Source organism: Ovis canadensis, chromosome 15 (assembly GCF_042477335.2).
Source record: "Ovis canadensis isolate MfBH-ARS-UI-01 breed Bighorn chromosome 15, ARS-UI_OviCan_v2, whole genome shotgun sequence".
NCBI lineage: Eukaryota > Metazoa > Chordata > Mammalia > Artiodactyla > Bovidae > Ovis > Ovis canadensis.
Window position 1 is genome coordinate 68427111 of NC_091259.1, and position 14597 is coordinate 68441707.

A 14597-nucleotide genomic window follows, 5' to 3' on the forward strand; every position below is an offset into this window, starting at 1 on the left:
ACCAAGAGAAAAATGTTTAGATTTTTTTTTTTCACACAGCTAATGCAACCCAGCTCTTCAACAAAGAATGTATTTCTACCTTGTGGGTACTGTGCAATTTTACAGAGCCCCAGACAATCACTCATTCACTGATACTCCTCTTCCTCCCTGTGCGACGTGGGGGGTCACTGGTCTTCTCCTCCAATGTTACCCCATGATGTCTCACTATGTAGTCTTTCCCTACGGAATATCACTAATGATGAGGGATTTGTGTTCTTTATTTCAAACAGACTAAAGGAAAGAGAAGAAAAGAGGAAACCCTAGGCGGCCAGGGTAGGAAGGAATGATGTTGAAGTGCATCCAGTGCAATGGCTGGTGAGGAACTTGAAATTCAAAGATGCTCAACTTGCTCAGGATCACAGACCTAATTAGTGACCAAGACAGGACCAGAATCCAGGTTCCCTGAAATACTGTCAAGTCATCTGCGAGAGCAAGCTCTTTATTTTCCGATACTGTACACTTTTCTGGCTTCCAAGAATGACCTTGACGGCATTTCTTAAATAGATCTCCCTCCAGTTACAGAACTAAGAAGTCAGCAGCATCTGTGGCCTCACATCTTCACATACATGAGCAAGCTGAATGATACCAAACCAAGGAACAGCCTTTGGTCTCTACCTGGATTACAACATAGAACAGAAGAAGGTACCACCCAAGGAAGCTGGGCCCGAAGAAAGCAGATTTACAGGAGAGTGAGCCTTCAATGTGAATCTTGCTAACTAAAAGCAGAAGGGACTGCAGACAAATCACATTCTTTAACTAAATGTTTTTTATCATAAAAGCATTATACAGTTCTTATAAAATAGACAAAAGTTTATAAAATAAAAAGTGTTAAGATCTTTACCTATCATTCCCCCCCAAAATTTATTTGTAAATTTATTCTCTACAGAATCCCCAATAATGTTGATATTTATCTTTTTATACATTTTGAGATTTTTTTTTTTAACCAAATGGCATCATTCTCTAACACTCTTCTGTAACCTTCTTCTTACATCTGAGGATAACTATTGTGTTTAGTCGCTCAGTTGTGTCTGATTCTTTGTGACTCCATGGACTGTAGCTTACCAGGCTATTTTGTCCATGGGATTTTTCAGGCAAGAATACTGGAGTGGGTTGGCATTTCCTACTTCAGGGGAATCTTCCTGACCCGGGGATCAAACTTGTGTCCCAAGCATCTCTTGCATTGGCAGGTGGATTCTTTACTACTCTGCCACCTCGGAAGTGCCAAGGATAACTAATATAGACCTCAAAGAAATATTTATTTCCTACCACTTAAGAATAAAACTTCAGATTAGACAAAATCTTGTAAGAATTTGGCGTGGGATGATCACCTAGATACCCTAAAAGCTTCAGACCATTTTTGATTAGCAATGCCCAAGCAAACACTGACAGACACTCTAAAATGCAACAAAGCAACAAGGACAAGTTGGACTTGTCAAGTTTCACACAAGCAGTTCAGGAAAAAAAAGATTTTAACACTTCATGCTCACCTGCTAATGGACAAGACCAGAAGTATGATCACAGCATTTATTTACCAATGCTGTCTTCAGGACACTATGTCATACACATCATCTCAAGTAACGTTTACAACCATCTTAGAGAGTCATTGAACCCATTTTACAGATGAGAAGATGGAAGTTCAGTAATCCAGCCCATCATCACCTAGCCAAGCCAGCAACTAGTGAGATCAGCCTTCAGATAGAGATCTCTGACTTCACAACACATTATCAGCAACTGTGCGAACACTGTCCTCATTCCCTAGCTCAAGCTATGCCGTTTGTACTCAGTCCTGGTTAAATCCAGTTAACTCTTAAGGCTTCTATTATAACCACTAAGGTCCATCTAGTAAAAGCTATGGTTTTTCCAGCAGTCATGTATGGATGTGAGAGTTGGACTACAAAGACAGGTGAGTGCCGAAGAACTGGTGCTTTTGAACTGTGGTGTTGCAGAAGACTCTTGAGAGTCCCTTGGACTGCAAGGAGATCCAACCAGTCCATCCTAAAGGAGATCAGTCGTGAGTGTTTACTGGACGGACTGATGCTAAAACTGAAGCTCCAATACATGGCCACCTGATGTGAGGAAATCAGGAAAAGACCCCGATGCTGGGAAAGACTGAAGGCAGGAGGAGAAGGGGATGACAGAGGATGAGATGGTTGGATAGCATCACTGACTTGGTGGACACGAGTTTGAGCAAGTTCCAGGAGCTGGTGATGGACAGGGAAGCCTGGCGTGCTGCAGTCTGGTCCGTGGGGTTGCAAAGAGTCAGTCACGACTGAGCAACTGAACTGACTGACTGACTGACTTAATGCTTCTGTTTTAACCACAGCTGTAGGTAGAGAGCCTAAGATACTGATAGGGCTTTGAAGACTGGAGACTAGCACAAGTGAATCCAAGCCACTATGATTCTACAGGGAAAAATTAGGTGACAACACTCAGCTCTCCAGATTCCTTGTCCCCTTGGGGCTGACAAACCCATGAATAACTCGAGGTAGGTGAGACATCCCAACAGGCACGAAGAAAGACAAATACTATACATTTTCACTTACAGGTGGCCTCTAAAACATAAAAGGGAAAATACAGTAAAACAGAAACACAGACAGAGAGAACAGACTGCTGGTGAGAGGCAGAGGGAGGGGCAAAACAGGTGTGGGTGACTGAGAGGTGCAAACTATTAGGTATAAGATAGATAAACTACAAGAATGCAATATAATAACTTTATATGGAATATAAAGTATAAAATATAGAACTACTACTTTGTATATCTGAAACTAATATAATTTTGCAAGTCAACTATATTTCAAAAAAAATTTTAAAAATGGAAAATTTTTTAAAAAGGAGTCAGGGCACCTTCCAACACTGACAGCTAAAAATTACACCCAGCCAACTTTGCTGCTATGGGTTCCCCGATGGCTCAGCGGGTGAAGAATCTCCCTGCCATGCAGGAGATACAGGAGATGTGGGTTTGATCCCTGGATTGGGAAGATCTCCTGGAAAAGGAAATGGCAATTTACTCCAGTATTCTTGCCTGAAAAATGCCATGGACACAGGAGCCTGTCGGGCTACAGGCCAATGGGTCACAGACATGACTGAGCGACTAAGCACAGGACAAGTTTGCAAGTAATGACTGCTTGAGGAAGACAGGACAAAACTTACCAGTGATTTTCTTATTTATTCATTTATCTATACTCCACTAATTTTCAAAATGAACTGAGACAGAATAAAAAAGTGCAGAATCAATAAAACAATCATCAATGAGAAGAGTTAACAATTATTGAGTACAGACTATATACTAAGCATTCCTCTAAAAACTTTACAAATAATAATGTTTTTAACCTTCACAACAACCTTTGGAGATAGGTGCTACTTTTATCATCTATATTTTAGAGATGGGAAAAAAGAGAAGTTAATACATTTCTCCACAGTAGGTTATGCAGCTAGTAAGTCATGCAACCAGGTTTTAAACCCAACAATCTAATTCCACTGCTGACACAGACCACTATACTACACTGCCTTCTCAAAACAAATGTAAAAGAAAAAGAGTTAAGTAAGATTCCAGGGGTGTTGACAACTAAAGCCATAGACAAGAAAGTATAAAGTATCTAAAACTGAAAATAAAATTTAATTTGAGCTTCCTAGCAACCAGTCTTGAAAGAAAAAGGTGAGGCATTAACCTCAATAGGATAGCCAATCATCCTGGTTTGCAGGGGACTGAAGGGTCTCCCAGGAAGTTCGACTTTTGATGCAAAAACAGATATGGTTAGATACCATACTAAAGATGTTTTACAGTACTTAATTAGGCCTCAGACAATGTAAAACATACAAAATCTTGTTGGTGTTTTAAGATCTACACTGATTCCTTGAGCACCTTCTCCCACCCTCACTGAAAATACTAAATAAGTTTCATCATTAAAAATACTAAATAGCATTCTGCTTGGGGAAGATGACAGGGCTATAGAAAAATGAAGCCCTGTTAATTGCTGGTTTTCAACCATCACATCTATCAGTATCTTTAAGAATCTGGATAAGAGGGGCTTACAAATTCTGGGTTCAATTCTGCCCTGCCAACTTCAGCTGTGCTTTAATTTTCTTTCCCAGGGTCATATGGGATTGCTTTCTTTAAAAAAAAGAAAAAAAGAAAAAAAACTTCCCTACATCACAGGCAGAGATGCAGACCAGTGATTCCTAGAAGGCTTGGTGACAACCTGTTCAGAACTCCCAAGTGGAACCAAACCAGGACCATGTGGTAAACCCTTAATGCCAGTTGAAATGACAGCTTTGAAATCAATGATGAGGTTATGAAGATGGGAACTGGGTCTTATGTGTGTGTGTTCCCCTCACAGCACATCCAGCAAATAAATGTCCTAACTGCAATCTTAATCTTGGTATGTCAGAGCTGAAAGTGTTCATATCTATCATTTGGTACAAATGTTTACATTTACTGAGAGAGAAGAGAAAGTAAATTGTCCAAGATGGGTCACAAAGCTAAGGTGTGACAAACTAATTAAATGGGAAGTGAACTATTTCTTAACTAAGTTAACTAAACCTCAACTAGGTTTCCTGAAAAAAGGTCACTTAAAGGACCAGCACTGTAACTCCAATCCAGGTGATCTGTCATGGGTCTCCATAGATGTCAGCTTTAAGTGCAAAAGGAAAGCCAATGTTTTAAGAAACTCATGCAAAATAAATGAGCAACTATTCAAGAAGAAAAGACAAAATACCTTTAGGGAGAGGAGTAGAGATCTTTTGTCTTTTAACCATGACATGTTAAAAATTTTAGAAAAACTGAAGAAATTTTAGACTAAATATTTTATAGGTATTTTCCAGCCAATTTAGGTTTCTATTTAGACTCTGGGCAATCTTTTTAGATATAACATGATCATATTTAACAAAAAAACCTGAATGCCCAGTATGGGCCGATCACTGTGCTAGGGGACCAAGCGTGGAAAAGAAAGGTCAAGGAAAAGGTTATAACGTATACATTCCTTCAAACAACACTGAGTATTAAGACTGGTCAGAGAGATCCCAATGAAAATCTCCAAATCTCAATCACAATTTTTCAACACAATGCACAATCAAGTCCATGGATCGATCAAGTGATCAATCAATATTTCTAAACACCTGTCACCTGCTCAATCCTTGCCTTGAAAAAAAAAAAAAGAATGATACAGGACTTCCCTGCTGGTCTAGTGACTAAGACTCCGTGCTCCCAATGCAGGGGTCTGGTTCGATCCCCGGTCAGGGAACTAGATTCCACATGCCACAGTGCCACAACTAAAGATCCTACGTGCCTCGATGAAGACTGAGGAGCCCACATGCCACAACTAAGACCCAGCACAGCAAATATATAAACAAATGTTAAAAACTTTTTTAATAAAACAAACCTGTCCCAGTATTTTTAAAAAAGAAATGAATGATATAGTTTGAGAGAGACGGTAGGGAGAACAGGGGTAAGAGAGAAAAAGAGAAGAATAAAAATGGAGGTGGTCTGGTTGGAGGAAAATATCAAGTGATGAGACATGTCATGTCGGTGGAGGTGGGAGGTGGATGAGCATAGTCCCTCTGGACTGGGGAAGAGAGAAGAGGTTTCCTAGATGCAGAGGGCCAAGAATGGACTCAGCAGAGCTGAAATGTGAACGTCTAAGCTGTGAGAAACAGTGAAGGCAATGGCACCAGGACAGACAGGCCCACGGGGTGCCAGCAGGCATGGCTGGAACAAAAGGTGCACGTGGGAAGCCCTCCACCTGCACCTTCTGTTCACGGGTGATGAAGGTGCAAAGGGCAGCTGGAGTTAACCGTGGAAGAACTACTACTCCCTGGGAGAAGTCTGCCAAGAGGGCTACACAGCTGTCCAGGCCGCCACTGCAAACTCCACTTTTCAAGCCTTGTTTTCATAAAAGGTATAATTTGATCCTTCAAATTTTTCATGGCTGGATCATGTACATCAGTTCTAAGGTTACATGATTTTTAAAATATCATTGTGCATTCACAGTTCACCAGTGGAATCTTAGGGCTACAAACAAGCAAAGACTAAGCTGAGATTCCCTGTCAGTCGTTTCCCAAAGAATCTGGGGCAAAACATACTTTCTTTTGCCTGGAAGGAAACGAAAATCCACAAAGTGCTGTGCCATTCTTTAATAGAAATGTTACACCAGCAAAGCAGAGCTCAAGGACTCCTAAGTCCAGTTTGCACACATTCTATAACATATTTGAAGGAAAAGCAATTATTAGAAGCAGAAGAATAAAAGGAATATTTGAAATGAACACACAGTTACTGTTCAGAAAAGCCATTTTAACAAAGAAGTCTTTCCCTTAAAAACTTTTCCTTAAAACCAAGTTAGGAAACCTTCATTATGATGAACATATCCTGATTTAAAGAGAGCATAAAAATCTTAGAAATAGTTTAGTATTAACCATTTGCAAGGATTTCTCTATTTCTTTTTTTCTTTTTTTTTTTTTTGCAGAAATCCTATCATAGATAATTGAGTAGCTCTACAGAATATGCAAACTTGCAAAGCAACATCCTAGTACTTATGACAATATCCAGGCAGTCAAGGGAAAGATCTTTATGTTTGGTTAGTGTTTGTAAATTTGAGGAGAGGGGTTGCATGTATCTGTGTGTGTGTCTGTGTTGGTGGTGGGAGGGAGATGGACTTCCTGGGTTTTTTTTTTTAATGCCGAAATAAAACAATCACTTTTAAAAAAAGAGCTTGTGACTTGGACATGCCCCGAGTTCAGTTTTGCCAGGAATGGCAAAATCAGTCAACAGATCCCTAACCTCCTTTCTCTCTTGACTATACAATGCTTTTCAAAGGGGTTTAGTCCTACCATGAAAGACTCATGTTAGACATTGGAAGGGTCTAATAGAGAATGAGCACCAGGCCTTGAATAAACAAGGGAGATGGTGACCTTTTGACCCTTCTGCTGAAAGCCCAGCACATCCTGTAGCAGAGGAACAGAAAAAAAGCTGGTGTGCACCCAGGTGCTGCAAAATCCTTGCCTCTGGATTTCTCCCACACTTTGTTCCTCAAACAGTTTAAACCGAGACAGGGCTTAAAAAGTATTAGGGAGTGAGGGAAAAGTACAATTCCTAGAACCCACTGTCCCACTGTCCCTTAATCCTTTGTTCCCCATATTGTTCAAATCCAGCAGCATGCTGCACACGTTCTATGAGCAACAGGCAAGACAACAGATTTAGCAGTGGCTGGACACTTAGTCCCAATTAGGCCTATTTCCCAGCTGAATGTAAAGGGCTGGTGGGGTGAGTTATGGGGGGGAAAAAAACTACAGAAATTTTAAGGACATTTCATCAGGGAAGCAAGCAATGCAAGGTAAATGCAAACTGAACTAGGAATTAGGGGAATCTGCCAAAATTAGCTGTGTGACATTAGGTGAATATCTGAACCTCTCTGTTGTTAGCCACAAAATGCAGGCAACCCCATGAGGGCTCTAAAGATCTAACAGCAAATTATGGTCGACTGTACATACTCTGGAAAGGTGCAGCATTACCCAGACACGGAGGATTCCTCTGAGCCGTACTTGGAACCACAGATAACCCATCTGTTTGGTGAAGCATATATCTTTTATTCTCCAAGTCATTAGCGACTTTCTAATACCCTGATGGCTAATTTTTTTAAGTTCACAAGTGATACTTACATATGTACATGTGGCGGCTGGAACCTGCTCTGGTTGATGTTGTAGTGCGTGAATGCCTGGGTGGGATTGGAGCTGTACTCATCCACCGTGATGGTAACTTTGCCTTGAGAAGGAATCCCATGTGCCATCCTTCCTCTCTATAGGCATGAGCAATTCACAACTTTCCAGAGCGAAGGATGGAAGTGGGCATGGTGTGTTTCAGCCAACCTCTGAACCCAAGGATCTACTCATCAATACTGCTCTGCGTTTCTGGAAAAAAACAAAACAAACAAAAAAAATGAGGACAAAGAAAAAGAGGATGTTCTAAACAATGTCAGATGTGACACCTGGATGTGAAACTGGCTCAGGAAAAATCTTAATCTGTGTGGTCGCTTCGTGGACAAAACCTTTCCCAACTCTCCATCCAGCACGTACTTCAGAATGGACATGACACTCCAAATGACACGGGTGGCTGCTAGCAAACCATTTCAATGGTGTTCAAACTAAGATTTCCTCTTTAATTATAATTATGCCACTTAACGTGAATTACGGAAGGGCACATCCACAGTTGCCATGGTGTCTAACTATAAATGGTTGGAGCTCGAAGTGGAGAGTCTTCCAAACCTTCCCTGCTAATTGGAATGTTTGGTCTGTACAAAGTTGGTGTCACAGAATAATTTGAAACCTCGGTGCTTAGCACAGCCATAAAACACAATGTCAAATGTAAATTTAAAATGCTGTGTTCATCACAGATACCTGTGTGTAACTATGATACACACATAATATATGCACATATCACATATAATTTTTCAGTGGTTCCAAAATACATAGGTACTAAAAGCATGGTATACATATGGATTCCACTCCAGCCAAGAACTTTATGTTAACCCAAATCCTTCTTGCTACATGTAACATAGTTTCTTAAAACCATCCAGTTACTCAAGGGAAAGTTGAACACATCCAGGCTTGGATCACCATTTTGGATGCATTCATTACCAGCCTCTTAAAGACCAGAAGGAGCAGTAAAGAAGGGTGGCCATTGAATCTACCGCTTCACTCCTGCTTGCAAGTCGCTCAGTCATGTCTGACTATTTGTACCCATACGGACTATACAGTCCATGGCATTCTCCAGGCCAAAATACTGGAGTGGCTAGCCTTTCCCTTCTCCAGGGGATCTTCCCAACCCAGGGATCAAACCCAGGTCTCCTGAATCATAGGCAGATTCTTTACCAGCTGAGCTACAAGGGAACCCCTCACTCCTGCTTGGTGCTGCAATAATTCTCAGTAGCTGGTTTCATCCTTTAAAATCTTTTTCAGCTCATTTTGATTATTTGTATAAAAGACACTATATTATTTCTTGCGCTGGGTTCAGAAATGAGGATGTTTATTTTTATAGCAGTGCGCAAAGACTGAGCAGAGCCCATCACTGCCTCTAAGCTGTTGCAATTGATCAGGGAAGTTTTAAAGAAAGGGACAGCATGCTCCTTGGATACCCTTGGGTTAACCCACACTCTCTAACTTTTAAGCGCTCTGCATTACAATACTTTCACCATGTGCACCATTAAGTTCTGGGAATCTTAGATGCTATCTCAAATAAAAATATTTAGAATAATAAGATTAGATTTAAATTTGGCATGAAACACCTTAAATATCAAGCAAAAGGCAGATGGCTTGCCATAGGCCATTTATTTTATTATTTTACAACCCAGGGCTTGTGTAGTCCTCCATATGCTAGCTGAGTGAAGAAATTCCACAGCCTTCTACTCAAATCATTGCCTTCTTCATATTAGCAAAGCAAGCTAAATAACACCCACCTTGCCTATGTTCATAACACACAATGGGGCTGCCAAGACATGAATTCCTCCTGCACTGGCATTTTAAACAAAGTGTCATTTTGGGTTCTCTTTCTTCTTCCTGACTTCATGGGAGGTATGAGTCCTCTAAGCCCTGGCTGACAGACAACCAGGCCAGTAGGATTAACGAAATTAAAATCTTTGCCTGCTTCTCTGATGTAAGATATCTATAAGAACTGCTTACAAATCATAATGTAGCAGTTTTCATACCAAGTTTGCAGCTGTTTCCTTAATTTCCCCCACAATTATATTTTACTGTTATTTTGCATAACAGTAAAACACAACACCTGCTTCAAATTGCAGTCCTGTTCTAAGTACTGTAATTCTCTTTTGAGACACAAAGTACCGAGACACGAATGAAGCGCAAAACTGCATAATTGCGACATGCTGAAAAGTAAATACAAATGAAAACATCTTCCTGTTATAGAAATGACTGTCATTAAAAAGAATGCTAGCCATCAAAGCACAGAGGGGGAAAAATACACATTTTCAGACTGGAGAACTTAGTGTTTGCATAGAGAGTGGTGTAAAAATTACATGGCAATTCTTACGTTCCTGCCATCAATGTCCATTGTGTGAAATACAGAACATTAAGAAGCAAAGGAAATAAAATTCATGTCTAGACCACTGTGACCTCTCTGTAACAATCTCTGCACCCGGAGCCAGAAACAGTTTAAATGTTCCTGGAGTAAACTCACTAATTAAACTCAGCAAAATGGCCTAGAAATGAAAGATACATACCTATTATGTAAATATCTAGGTAATGACCTACAGTAGTTAGCATTAGACCCTACCATTTGAAGTCCAGATAAGAACTTAGAAGATGATCAATTTGCACTCTTATATGGTCCACTATATCCTACAGTCAACATGGGATTGCCTTTTCTATCAAGTGAGATCTGTGCCTCTTTGCACCTTTGCTGCAGTAAGACAAATAGAACATCTTTTCATCAGCAAGCACAGGCCCCTGTAACTCAAAAGGGTAAATGGGTGGCTGGCACCTCATTTGAATTCATCTTTACCATGTTCTCTTTCAAATGTTTTATCGAAACAGTGCACCTGCAGCGTCTATCTTCTTTAATCTGGAGTCCTTTGAAGAAAATGTCAGACTGAGGCAGAGAGCTTCAAAACTTTCACAGGAACCTTTACAGACAAGTCAAGAAAAAGCTTATTTTTTAAAAATGCTATGTTCACCTCCATTCACATCACAGGATAATCATATCTCAAGAATATGAAACGCCAACACATGGGAAAAGCATTTTTTTTTAATTGTAAACTCCCTCCTCTAATCTGAGAAACCTGGAAAAAGCTTGAAACAAGACAGAATGATACACTGCCTCAAACTACTAAGAATCTGCATCCCCTTGCTTCATACAGGCAGTAAAACCCTCCAAATGATAAGATTTTGGAGCACCTCATCCTCATCACACACATTATTTTTTATGTATAATATTTAAAGAAAGCAGTACTCTTTTTTAAATTTCCATTTTTACACTTCAATACATATGCTTTACAAAACAAAGGAACCCAGTGCTAAATGCCAGCAATCCTAAAGAAAAATCTAAAAGGGACTGACATTACCAAACATTCATGTTAGTGCTACTTTGATTTTCTCTTAAAAAAAAAAAATCATGTGAGCACATTTTGCATTTCCTAGACAGCAATCACTTCTCCTGTGCCTTAAGCTGTGCAACTTCCAATATTCTTTTTTTAGGAATCTAGTGGGAAATCCTTTTAAAGTCTGCTGGCAATGAAAGGATTAAAAGCTGAGGAATTAAATAACTGTCTCCACCTCCTAGACACCAGAAGTCCAATTTACCAAAAGTTTCAAAGCAACAACTCATGACCTCTCTACCCGAACACCGCACGGCACAGCCTATGAGAAAGGAGCCCGTGATTTCCTCGTTTAAACAAGGATGCTCATTTTATTCACTAGCCCCTAAGAAGATCGTCCGACCAACCTCCTGGCCGGACTTTGGAACTCGCCCGCTCCAACTCCGCCAAATTTCGCTCTCTTCTCCCTCTGCCGCACAGATCGAGTGCTTTCTCAACTTACGCCCTTACTCTTTTATTTCCATGTTACTCATCCCTGTATCCCGGAGCGATGCCCAGAAGCCTTCCGGGCGGTTTCTCCGCCAAGATTTTTAGACGGATGCACAAAGTTCCACTTGCCCTCTGTCCACAGAGCGCCCTCCCTCCCAACGCACTTACACCTGAACTTGTCTCCAGCACTTCGGACACCCGGCTGGCACATTCTTTGGGAGAGAAAGGGCAGGACTTTTCTCACGCGCCTCTGGCAACGCGTGGAGTCTATATATGGTGGGGCGGGGGGTGCGGAATTCTCTACTTTGGATTGGTGTGTTTGTTTTAAATCTACGGTGGGCAGTTGTGGGGGGGGGGGGTCAGCAACCACACAAGCACACACGCGCGCGCACACACACACACACACACACTCATTCACTCTCGCGCGCGCCCTGCCCTCCCGGCTCACGGCCGGCTTGTCCGGGCTACAGCTCCCCCTTCTTTCCTGGAGCACCAGCTCGCCTTACTCGCTCAGTCCCTCGTTGCCACCGCCGTCGTCTCCGCCGCGGCCGGCACTGTTGGCGCTGGTGCTCGCGGCCCCAGGCTCCGCTGGGCGCTAGTCCTTCTTTCTCTACCGCTTCCCCAGCCCCGAACTGATTGATGACCACCGGCGGCCAATGGCTCTGACACCGCGCCATCCTCGCTCGAGCATCAAAGCCCCACGCCCCCGACGTCAGCCTCCAGGGCGCGTTGGCATCCCCGAATCCTGAGAGCCGAACCCGCGCCCGGGGCCGCCGGCGCCTCCCTGCTCTCTGCCCCGGAGCTGCCGGGCTGCATCCTTGGAGCGGCAGAGAAAGAAAGGGAGGGATCCAGCGAACGTTCGAAGGGGGTGTGGAGGCCACGGATTTCCACCCCCCTCTTTGGAAATCTTTTCTTTAACTTAGTTTTGTTTTGTTTTGTTTTCCCCACGCTGACCTGTTTGTGTGTGTTTGCAGCATCTCAATTACACATTTTTCAAGACCTGCATTTGCACTTAATTTGGGGTGTCCTGGGGAGGGGTGTGGTATAAATCCGCCCACTGGGGCATCCTTAATTTCTTTCCTTGCTGGTGGATTCTAATACCCTCCCCAATCTCCGGGAAAAATGCCCCCTTCCTAGGCCGCAAAACCTCGGAATTCAAAGGTTTTGCAAAGACAACCCTGTTACATGTAAATAGCAAAGAAACTCCTGCCTCCCGAGGGAAGAAATCGAGCGACAACGGTTACTTTTTCTGGCCGTTCGTCCCCTGCCGCCCAGCCCCGGTCGCTGGCCCGCTCTGCAGGCTGCGATAGCGGAGACTGGAGGCGGCGGGGGAGATCCAGGTTGGAGCGCTGGGAGAGGGTGAGAAACGGCCCCGCGCGAGAGCGGCGCGCGCGCAGGCGGCCCGGGGGCGGCCGCGGAGCGCAGACCCAGCACAAAGCTGCGCGGCGCCTTCCCGGCCGCCGCACCTCGCTCCGGCCGCCGCTGGCGCCCAGGGCTCGGGCCAACACAATGCACCCGGGCCTAGGCCCGGGCGGCTCGAACACAGAACCCCGGGACTTTCTAGTAAACAGCTCGCCGTGCCCTCGTCCCCACCCCCATCCCCGCCGCCCGGCTTTCGCCGCTGCCCCTCGCCTACACCCCCTCCTCCGCTGCTAAAAGAGCCCGGCGGAGGAGGGAGCGGCGAGGTGGGGACCCCGGGAGGTCGGGGGCCGAGGACGGGGGCAAGGGGGAGGGGAGAAGGGCAGAGGGGCGAGATGGGGAGTGGGAGGGAGACAGCTCCTAAAGAAGAATTCGCTTTCGCTCCGGGGGTTGAAAAAAAACCCTCCTCGGGTTCCGAATTGCCCGGAAAGCGCCGACTCGAGCGACTGTCAGGGGCACCGGGGCAGCCGCGGTCCGCAGCCTCCAAGCCCCTCGCACGCGCCTCTGACAAGGCACCTCTCACCCGGGCTCCGCTTTGTGTGTGCATTTTTTTCCCTTCCTCTCGCGCGCGGCACCGGGCGCCCGGCCGCCTCCTCCCCCTCCCCCGCCCTCCGCCTCCCTTCCCGGGGCGGATTACCTTTCCCGGGCTGCGCTCCGGGTCCCGGGGATGCCTTCAGCGCCCGACGAGCAAGCGATCCATCGCGGAGCAGCCGGAGCCGGCGGGAGGCGCGCGGGGGGCGCGCGGGGGCGGCGAGGGGCGCGGGCGGGCCAGAACCTTCGACCCCGAAGGTCCCGCCGCGGGCTGGGGCGGGGGGCCGGGGGCGCGGCGCGAGAGGGAGGCAGGGGGCGGGGGGAGAAAGGACCCGAGCAGCCTCGATCTGGGAAGAGAGCGAGCGTGGGGGCGAGGAGAGGGAGCGAGGGCGCGGCGAGCCGGAGGGAACGAGAGCGGTGCAGTGACAGGGACTGCCACTGGGGTCAAAGGAGCAGAGCTCCAGGAAGCAGGGCGGCCGAGGCGCCGCTCCGTGCGCGCTCCCCGGCGGGACCCCGCGCCCTCGCGCGCCCCTGCTGCAGCCCCGGCCCGCTGGAGCCCCCACTGGCGCCCCGAGGCCCCGGGGTTGCGAGAGGAGGCGGGAGCTAAGGGCGAGGCCGGTAGCCTACTGGTGCTCCCGGGTCAAGCAGGCGGCAGGAAGCTGAGCTGCAAGTTCATCATCAAGAGTGTGATCAGCGTAAAAATGATAGGAGACAGGAGGGGGGCTACGGAGCCCCAGGAAAATAAAGGGAGTTTTCCCTCCAAATGGGCGTCTTCTGCAAAGGGAACACCCAGGGCCCAGGCCCCCCCACCCACCGACCTGCCAGGCGCGGTCTGGAGTCCTGGCACAGCTCCAGGGCGCAGAGCTTGCCTGGGGGCGAGGAGAGCGGCTCGGGCACTGCGCCGAAACGGGGGAGGCCGACCCTGGGTCTCCTCCCGTCTCAGAGCTTAGACTTTAATGGGGGTAAAGCTATGCACCTTTTTCTGCACACACAGACACACACACGCATGCACACACACCTCTTTCTTTCTGCAGTGTTGTTCCTGAGAAAGAAAAGGCCAACCCAGCTGACAATTTCTTTCAC

General features: G+C 45.4%; 1 protein-coding gene across 3 annotated transcripts in view; it reads right to left on the minus strand.

Moving 5' to 3' along the window:
• Nucleotides 1–14271, minus strand: part of MPPED2 (metallophosphoesterase domain containing 2) — a 209560-nt gene extending 195289 nt beyond the window's left edge. Inside the window, exons 1-2 of one of the 3 annotated variants that reach the window (XM_069553526.1) lie at nt 13621–14271; nt 7690–7938 (exon numbers count right to left, since the gene is read on the minus strand). In XM_069553526.1, coding sequence (XP_069409627.1) covers nt 7690–7817 — 128 coding nt within the window. In that variant the 5' untranslated portion in view covers nt 7818–7938; nt 13621–14271. Of the gene's footprint in view, nt 1–7689; nt 7939–11732; nt 12551–13620 lie in introns of those variants that run through there. The other 2 variants (XM_069553528.1, XM_069553527.1) reach the window with 2 other exon arrangements.
• Nucleotides 14272–14597: the final 326 nt, after the last annotated feature.